The 10,069-nt window shown below is 37.3% G+C and overlaps 1 protein-coding gene across 7 annotated transcripts in view; it reads left to right on the forward strand.

The window, feature by feature from the left end:
- The window catches only part of LOC132029718 (protein RRC1-like), a 28,578-nt gene extending 21,760 nt beyond the window's left edge, over positions 1 to 6,818 (forward strand). For 6 of the 7 annotated variants that reach the window (XM_059419046.1, XM_059419048.1, XM_059419049.1 and 3 more), the window contains 8 exons: positions 1,181 to 1,402; positions 1,782 to 1,840; positions 2,167 to 2,251; positions 2,358 to 2,495; positions 2,781 to 3,005; positions 3,110 to 3,909; positions 4,892 to 5,058; positions 6,138 to 6,818. In XM_059419046.1, coding sequence (XP_059275029.1) covers positions 1,181 to 1,402; positions 1,782 to 1,840; positions 2,167 to 2,251; positions 2,358 to 2,495; positions 2,781 to 3,005; positions 3,110 to 3,909; positions 4,892 to 5,058; positions 6,138 to 6,364 — 1,923 coding nt within the window. In that variant the 3' untranslated portion in view covers positions 6,365 to 6,818. The remainder of the gene's footprint in view (positions 1 to 1,180; positions 1,403 to 1,781; positions 1,841 to 2,166; positions 2,252 to 2,357; positions 2,496 to 2,780; positions 3,006 to 3,109; positions 3,910 to 4,891; positions 5,059 to 6,137) is intronic. The other variant, XM_059419047.1, reaches the window with a different exon arrangement.
- Positions 6,819 to 10,069: the final 3,251 nt, after the last annotated feature.

Genomic DNA, 10,069 nt, shown 5'->3' on the forward strand with positions numbered 1-10,069 from the left:
ACCTTCGGGTTGGAGGTGGAGGGTGCTTACCATCCGAGCAACCCATGCTTGAGCATATAAAGTAAATGCTTGAGTGTATATTTTCGTCATGAACATTTGATATGGACATAGAGCAGTACAGACAGAGAAGTGGGGTCAAGTCTGATGTGGACCTCGAGTTTCCTAAGATTTTTTTTTTTTTTTTGATTAAGCACCGGTGTCCGAGTCTCTTTGAGCCCCGACCAATCCCGGGGGTGCACAGGCCCTCAGCAAGGAGTTTCCCGCAAGTGCACCACGGGTAATTCAGGGTTTCCCCAGTCCAATGGCCCTCCGAAATTGTTTGCACCCAGCGGGTTTCGAACTTGAGACCTTGAAAGGGAGCACCCCAAGGCTCAAGTCAAGTGCCACCAGGCCAACCCCTGAGGGTTTAGTTTCCTAAGATTTCCAAGACATGAAAAGAAGATAAGTATATTTTTGATAAAGGAAGATAAATATATTTCAAGAAAGTGTCTATATGTGGTATAGATAACTATGTCCAATGAAGGTGATAGATTACATGCACGAGTTTGTTAGAGACACAGAATACATGTTTAAGGTTCAAAATATAGATTACATGCACGAGTTTGTTAGAGACACAGAATACATGTCTTAGATCTTATAGATAGGGATAAACATTCAGCTTTTCTCATCGGAGTATATAGATGACCCAGTTTCTGTTATAAACAGCCTAGGGTCCTTATGAGATGAAATCGGCCTTAGTGGGTTTGTCTCTAGTTTATACTTTTGGTTCAGATCCACTGATGTAAACACTTCGTGTTGATGATTAATATACTATCTGTTACCTTGTCAAAAAAAAAAAAATTCAGTTTTTCTTTTGGAAGCTGATTATTGATGTACATACTTTGGAAGCACTTTCTTAGTGCTATTTCCATAAAATTATTATTATTACCTTTTATAAAAAAGAGGTTGTACGAGGAAACAGGTAGTATGCTGGGACGGTACATACTGCTCTCAATTAATAGTCTGATAAGTTGTAGGGCCTTAAGTTAGCTAGAAAAACTTGACGGATATAACAATCAACCTGTCTTCTGATGCGTCCTTTTGTACACATGTACTATAGTATCTCCAATCTATAATGAAGATGTTTATCAAGCACCTTTTATCCTATTTCATCTGATGCTTTCTTTTTTTGGTTCTGCAGGTTCTCACTCCAAATGTACCTGATATTATGGTTGTTCCACCTGAGGATGATCACCTTCGCCACGTAATTGATACAATGGCTCTGTATGTTCTCGATGGAGGTTGTGCTTTTGAACAAGCCATAATGGAGCGAGGCCGTGGAAATCCTCTCTTCAGTTTCTTGTTTGAGCTTGGCTCGAAGGAGCATACTTACTACGTTTGGAGGCTTTATTCTTTCGCTCAGGTAACTTGCTGCAGCTGTAAAGTCTGGATAAATGTTATTGCAATTATGTTTTCCTGTTAAATGGAGTTACTAATACTTATGATATAACTTCATCGATCACTTTTAGAATCCATGTGGATGCTTAAAACAACGCTTCAATGGCGGAAAGCCAATAGTTTCATGCAATTGTAGCTGAAGAGAATTTCATTCTTGTCCATTGCTTGTTTCTCTCTTTCCATGTTATGTAAAGCAATATGACTAATGGTAACTTATGATATCACCAATCAGTGAAATACTTTGTTTATCTGATGTCGTCCCTTTCCGGGGATTATGACATTTTGTCCTCTTATGCTATTCTTTCCTCACTAATAAAATTTTCTTCCCTTACTTAAAAAAACAGGGAGATACTCTTCAACGGTGGAGGACAGTCCCTTTCATCATGATAACTGGTAGTGGGAGGTAATGCATTGTTCTAACTTATATCATCTTTCATTACACATTTCGTATTCACCTTTCCTTTTGCTGAAGAATCAGATATTTGATGCATGTGTATGTCAGTTCCTGAATGCTTCACTCTTTAAGTCACCTTTGTTTCTTAGGAAGCTTCTACCGATATTCCCCTGCAGGATATGCTTGCTGTGAAAGAATGAAATTATCTAAATACAATTTACCTTTCTATATTTGCAAAGGCTGCAGAGTTCTGCAAGGCTTTGATGAAGTCCTGCAGCCTTTTTAGAAATTCTCCTTGAAGATTGTGCTCTTATATAACAAATCTACATATGCAGGTGGATACCACCCTCTCTACCAACACCGAAAGGAGGTGATCATGAAAAAGAAGCTGGGAGCACATATGCTGCTGGAAGAAGCAGGGTATGCCCTTCTGCTAGCTTTCTGTTCAAAGGCATTTAAGAGTTTGCATGTTGACTTTGAATAAAGTTTCTTTGGAGATTGATGTTTCTTTCTATATCTTGTTCAGCGGGTGGAGGTTGAACGGACATTGACTGATGCTCAGAGGGATGAATTTGAGGATATGCTCCGTTCATTGACACTAGAAAGAAGTCAAATAAAAGACGCAATGGGTTTTGCTTTGGACAATGCTGATGCTGCTGGAGAGGTAACCTTTAAGCTGGTTCATGCAGCAGTCGAAGGGCTCACTTGTGCTTGAAGCTTTTCTTTCATATTTAACCTGTCAGAGACAAAACTGCTGATTTTGCGCTGTCTTGTGTCAATGTTCATAATGCTTCTCGTTGCCCCCTGCACTTGCATCTATTTTGGCTAATGTTTTTTGTCTTGTAGCATTAAGATAAGAATTTAGCATGAATTGTTACATATACACTTTGGATAGTTCTCATTCTTGAGCATAGTCTAACAAAGTTACACTGCTGATTCCAATTTGCAGGTTGTTGAAGTTTTGACTGAGTCTTTGACACTTAAGGAAACTCCAATACCAACAAAAGTTTCCAGGCTCATGCTTGTGTCTGATATTCTTCATAATAGTAGCGCTCCTGTGAAGAATGCATCTGCTTATCGCACCAAATTTGAAGCCTCTTTACCAGACATAATAGAAAGCTTCAATGATCTGTATCGAAGTATAACAGGACGAATTACTGCTGAGGCACTTAAAGTAAGCTGTACCTGTCACCTACATTTTTTGCACTTGCTGCATTTTTCGTATCCTTTTTTTACTCCTCCTCGATGTGTGGTTAAGCTTTTCCTTACATGTTACAGGAGAGAGTTCTGAAAGTGCTTCAAGTATGGGCTGATTGGTTTTTGTTTTCGGATGCCTATGTCAATGGTTTACGAGCTACCTTTCTTCGAACGGGGAATTCTGGTGTGATCCCCTTTCATTCTCTGTGTGGTGATGCACCTGAAGTAGAACAAAGGACCAGCTCTGACGATGCAGCTGATGGCGGCAAAATTAACCCAGATGGTGCATTGGCAATTGGAAAAGGAGCTGCTATGAAGGAACTGTTGAGCCTTCCCCTTACTGAGCTAGAAAGACGATGCAGGCACAATGGTTTGTCTATCGTAGGCGGCAGGGAAATGATGGTTGCTCGGTTACTTTATCTGGAAGAGGCTGAAAAGCAGAGAGGTCATGAACTAGATGAAGATTTGAAATTTGCGAGCCAATCAAGTTCTGCTAGGTTCCCCAGTAGCCGGAAAGATAGCAACCTTGAGTTGGATAGGATGGCTCCTTCCGGACGGAATAGTCAAGTGGATTATGACGTACAACTCAAACAACGAGAGTCTGTATCTTCACCCCCAACAAATTCTGCTCCACACCATAATTCAATTGACTTTTCCAGTGAGGGCAAAAGTGACACAATTTTGCCTACATCTAAATGGGCCAGAGAGGATGATGAAAGTGATGACGAACAGAAGAGAAGTTCGAGGGACCTGGGGTTGACATATTCATCTTCAGGAAGTGAGAATGCTGGTGATGGGCTTAGCAAGATCAAAGATGCAGAGCTTACAACTGACACAAGCAATTCAGCATACCTGGAAAGTGGAATGAACGAAGAGTTGAGGTATATGCAGTTAAGCATTCCTACTGGGATTATTTCTAAAAATAGGTGTTATTTATTGTCATGTCAAATCCATTTGACGTTCATTATTTTCCTAGTTCAGGAAGACACTTTTTTTAGAGAATGGTAACATGTTTCAGGGAGATACGCTCCTGGGTTCTGGTCCTCTGGAGGGGATCAATATGAACTACTTTGGAGTGAAATTGTTCTCGGATTAAGCTTCCTTGGTTTACAAGACTTAGAGATTATGAACTTTATGAAAATTACAACAACTTACGTGCGAACTTTTGTATTTCAAATCATTGAGGAAAGTTCTAAAAGGTAGGAAACTACTGTAGCTTGATCTGCCAGAAAACAAGAAAGAATTTCATATCTCCCCACCCTTTCGAGGCCAGCAAATGGAGAATTTCATACCTCCCCACCTTTTCGAGGCCAGCGAATGGATCTGCTTTCTTCATTTTATTAGTTTTCCTACGGAAAGATAAGAGGGTGCACTTTTAGGAAATGAAAGACTGCATGTTGACTTTCACAATATTCTTAGGAGCAGGGATGTTAATATGCCAAGTTTTGGAAGCTTAGGATACTTCCCTATTTCTATAATATTTGGTGGCAGATTATCTTTCCGTTTAAATTTTTTTGTGGGATTCTATGCCTCAAACATTAAATCTGTTGCTTTCAATTTTGCTTGTAAGCCTCATCGTGGTGTAAATTGGAATATAAATGATGGTGAAACATTGTTGCAATTCCTTGTGCTACCTTTTTTTTTTTTTTCCTCCTTACTGTCTTTTACTTGTAATCGTAGCACTTTCTTAGAGCTGACTTTTGGCATCAATAATACTTACCAATTCAAAACAAAATTTCTTGTGGATTTGATATGGCCAATGTTCAATTTTCTCTTGTATTTTGAATTTTGATATGTTTGTGGATTTATTACTCTATTTTTCTCCTGTTCGGATATTGATATTGTCCATAACTAATTTATCAGACAAAAGCTGAGGCGTCTTGAGGTTGCATTGATTGAATATCGTGAATCTCTTGAAGAACGAGGAACAACAAGTCTGGATGAAATTGAGAAGAAAGTTGAAATCCATCGGCAACGCCTACAATCTGAATATGGTTTATTGAATTTCAGCGACGATACTTCAAAGAAAGGTAAAGCTCAAACCTGTCAATAGTTTGAGATGACCGTGTATTTAATTGCATGTGAAGGTTCAAATCTTATGTTTATACTTTTGTATCATACTCCTTCAATCCTATCTTTTTTGTTGAGAATTATTATTTCCCAGAATTTTTTTGCCTTATGCCTATGTAATTCCTTTGATCAGTTCTCGGATGTGTTGTTGGTGTGTATCTGATTTTATGGTAAACAATAGCTGAAGCAGGGTGGGTTTAATTGCTCAAATTAAAATTTTACTGCTTTCAACAGCACTATCAGGACAATCTCTGGCTCACAGGTTACTAAGCTGCTGCTTAGGAGACTATTTTTTCCCTAAACTGCCTGTTAGTATAACAACAACAACATACCCAGTGTAATCCCACAAATGGGGTCTGGGGAGGGGCTAACGCAGACCTTACCCCTACCTTGTGAGAGGAAATTGTAATGGGATAAGAGGCTAATAACTCATCACACACGTAAGCACTCAGGTGGGGATTTAGGTGTCACAATGTTATGTTGTAGATGCAATGTCCTTTTGACTATATTTTTTCTCGGCAACTATGAGATGAATCACATAATGCTGGATAGAGTTAGTCATCATTATATTTACGGGAAGATTAGGTATCTGGTACCCTAAGGATTTGTTTAGTGGTAGCTTGTGGTATGGATTAGGCGCATGTCATGAGTTCGAGCTTTGCCGCAGACTTAAGCTTGGTTTTCAAGTGGAGAAGCATTAAGAGGAGTGGGCCTATATCCACCGAGTATTGAACCGTGCATTAGCTGGTTCTTGAAGATTTCCCGGTTATTGGAAAAAAAGAAGAAAGAAGACTAGGTATCCGGTTGAGTAGGATACTGAACGGGGCAGCTTTTATTAGCTGTAGGAAAGGCCACTTTACTGCCCCCCTTCTATTCTCATTTTCATCACTCTTTTCTGGGGTAAGAAAAGTTTCGTGGAAGCATTTTTTCACGTTATCGGTCAAAGTAAAAGAATTATCATCATTTCTTGCGTTGTTATATTATTGATCTATGTTTTTGTATACAGATTGTCTCATACTTCTGCTTTCTTAACAAACAGCAGGTAGGTCATCTTTGGAGAGGAGAGAGAAAAGAGACGATTCTCGTGAAGGTTCTAGGAAGCGTCAGCGCAGCCGGAGCAGAAGTGGAAGCCCTCAGTGGAAATCTTCCAGCAGAGACCGTGACAGTGATAGGGAAAAGCGTCGTGAGAGGGAAAGGAAGAGTGGAAGCAGGGAGAGAGATGATCATGATAGAGACAGATCTAGGGAGAGAAGACGGGCCAGATGAATACATATGCCGTGCAAAGTTACCATTACATAGTTGCCTTTGAGCATTTCATCTTTTCTGGGTGGCAGGGATCGCACAATGATCCTCAATGGCCCTTGGAAGTAAGGTCATCTTCTGTTAGTATCCGATGCTGTGCGCGACACAGAGAAAAAGATGTTTCCCTATTCAGCGCTATGGTCTAGCAAATTGTACAATTGCAGAGAATCTCATGAATGGCTGTAACTACATCTTACTTTATGCTTTTAAACTTCAGCTGCATTTGCTAATGCGTTTACTCGAGATTTTGTAGCTTCCATCTATATTGGACTTTTGTAGTTAGCGGTTCCTAGTTTTCATGTAACCTCTTTACATTGACCTGAGATAATATTGTTAGTTGCTTCATGCTTGTCCCCTGTTAGGTGTATGAGGAAGAACGTTGATCTTCTCAAATTGTACTTGGAATTTTTTTTACGCTTGTATGGCCCTTCATTATGTAGCCTTAAGGTAAGATTAGGCCTGCCAGGGTATTGGGCGTAGGAATTGCACCCGGGAGTCAATTTTTACCATGTGAGGCCATATCCTGTTCTTTTTTTCCTTTAGATTATTTAACTTGTAACCAGTATTGGCAAACCTCGGATTTAGTTGCTGTACAACAATGCGTTAACTAACAACTTAAATATCGCATATGCTAACACTCCTGCAGAAGCAAGAAACTCGAACTAGAACGCAATCAAGTACTAGATTTGTTTGAATAAATTGACATTACCCGTATTTCTTGAAAACACCGTCGTGTAGGTAAAATAATATGAATAGAAACCAAAAAGAAGAAAAAGAGGAGAAACAGGATGGTGAATCGAATTCCTAAACAACCACATATATCTCCTTATCTGTACATCTGTTAGTTTCCTTTGGATTAATTATCAAGTTCAGGAACATTGTATGTTACTTCCAATTCGTTCTTTCATGAGATTTTTAATCTTCACTCCTTTATTCTTCAAAATTCTCGTGCTGATGATTCAATTTTGGTTGAAATGGCTGGTAAGATGAAAGGTGAGTATGAGAAATATTGGGGTTTTTCAGAATATGATCAAGTTACTATTTGTTGCCGTTGTGTTGGATCCCCGATATTATGAAATATGTAAAGCTCATTCTTGGCAATTGTTATGGTCCTTTGATTGGTACTTTGAAGTCAAACGATGTGTTGGATATTTTAACTCGCTTGTATAATCATTACAAGGATTCTATTTCTAGCACTTATAATGAGAATTTGAAAGAGCAAGTTGACATGATTAGTGAAAGTGATATTATTGATATATGTCGGTTGCAATGGGAAAATATTTTAGAAGATGAAGATAATAAATCTGATTTTCAGAGGTACTTGATAGATGATGTGGAGAAGACCAAAGATTTAAATATCTTGGCTTGGTGGAAAGATTCAAGTAAAAGGATTCAATTGTTTCAATATGATTGCAAGTCCCAAGTCATCAAAAAAAAAAAAAAAATGATTGCAAGAGATGTTCTTGCAATTTCTATTTCCGCAGTTGCATCTGAATCGACTTTTAACACCGGTGATCGGATTCTTGATTCTTGTCGAAGTTCTTTGTCGCCAAAGACATAAAGAAACTCTTATTTGCACTCAACAGTGACTCCGGTGGGGGTGTACAAAGTAAATCGATAAACCGCACCAAACCGATAAACCGAGTCAAACCAAGAAGAAAACCCGACTAGTGGTTTAGTTTGACTTGGTTTGTTGTTGGAAAAAAAAAAAAACCGACCATAATTGGTTTGGTTTGGTTTTAGTTAAAAACAGTCAAACCGAATCAAACCAACCCGTCATTACATGTAATTAATTTTTAAAATATTTTATACATAAAAATGTTTATTTGTAATGTAATTTATAAATATTTCTTAAATTTTTTTGCAGCTTTTTGTCTTTTAGCATATTATTTCAAGCTTGAACTTAGAATTTTGAATGTCAATAAGTTTTATATACCATGGATGTTAGTAGCTCAAATAAAGTCCAAACCAAAACCAACTCAACACTAATGCTAACAAAGGAAATTCAATTCTACCACTAGGAATGATAATAATGTTGGATATATATTCTTTAGTTTTGCATAATTCTTTTAGAGAGTGAAAATACACAACTTAATTTTTTTCTTTGTCACAATTAAAACTTATTAGCCGTACTTATTTTAGCATGACTTAGTATTTTTAGACTATGGTCATTTTCTTTATGACTTATTATTAGCAATATTTATTTAGCCGATTTTATTATCTTTTTTTGTTGAATATTTTAATACAATGTCATCACTCATCTCACATTTTGTGTTATTTTCTTAAGAAACACCTTAGTTAAATAGTTGTATCCTACTAGAACTAAAGAAATATTTGAAGTAAAAGTTATATGTTTTGTATGAAGACTTTTGCGGAAAAAAATCCGAATAACCCGAGAAAATCCGAGGTTGAAAAACCCGAATTTTATTGGTTTGGTTTGGTGTATAAATTTAAAAACCCGACGCACTTGGTTTGGTTTGATATTTAAAAAATCCGAACCAACCTAGTCCATGTACACCCTAGGCTCCGGTTAGCTCCTAAAGAATGCAACATTGAAGATCTTTTAGAGGAAATTCAAAAGCTTGAATTAGTTGAAAAAGGTAATTTTATACATTTAACTCTTGTGAATATCTTTATATTTGTAAATTACTTAATGCTTAAAATGTTTTTTTTTTCTTTTCTTTCAGAATATGCAGACACCGTTTTAAGCATTGATTAGCTTGGACTCGGATGCTAGAACCAGTGTTGAACCATATTGGGCACTCCAATCCTTACTTTTTAGCTTCTTTTGGGGCACTTAGACCATGTTGTTATATTTTGTTTTATTGCAGGGATGATGTTGTTATATTTTGTTTTATTGCATGGATGATACTTAAGGCTCTTCTTTGAGTAGTATGGAACAATCAGTATGTGCAATTCTTGTTAGGTTTTATCTTGCTGTAGAAATATGTGCAATTTTTGTTGCTTGAACCAAGTAGTTGTTTGCTGGAGTCTCTGTATTTTATTTCAGTTTGGTGAGTAAACTCGTGCTTGAATTGAATCTTTTCTGGTTTTCTAATTTCTTGTAGTCATGTGTTCTGTAATTTATCTATTTTATAGGTTACTGGAAAAAAAGTTTTGTTACCCCCAGCTGAAGCTGGACTTGAATTCAACCAAGCTGGACGTGCTAGGTAGAGTTTTCGTTATTTTATGTGTTGATTATTTCAAACCAAAGGTCTGTAAAAACTATTATGATGGGACATTACTAATGTGCTCCCATGAGCTCCATTCTAGCTCTCGTAAAAAAAGAGGACATTTTAAACCATTCAAGGGAACTCACTTACCCACACAACCTTAGATTTTCCTACTCAAGCTCTTAACCTGCATATGATTTGCTTCGTCTTAATGGAAATTCTTCAATTACTCCTATTTGTCAAGTTATGGTCGGATCCAAGCTTTCTTAGTCATGTTCCAAACTATTTATAACTACTTTGATTTCTTGTTGAATCCCCGTAAGTGATTCATTTTGTGTATATAGTTAAGAAAATAATAATCTTATTGAAAAACCGATAAAAACCGGAAAAAGTTGAAAAAAAAAAACAAAAACAAAGAAGGAGATAAACCGACTTAATTGGTTTGATTTGATTCTTGTATTTGAAAAACCGACTTAAATAATTTGATCATCACTGA

This window comes from Lycium ferocissimum, chromosome 9 (assembly GCF_029784015.1).
Source record: "Lycium ferocissimum isolate CSIRO_LF1 chromosome 9, AGI_CSIRO_Lferr_CH_V1, whole genome shotgun sequence".
Taxonomy (NCBI): Eukaryota; Viridiplantae; Streptophyta; class Magnoliopsida; order Solanales; family Solanaceae; genus Lycium; species Lycium ferocissimum.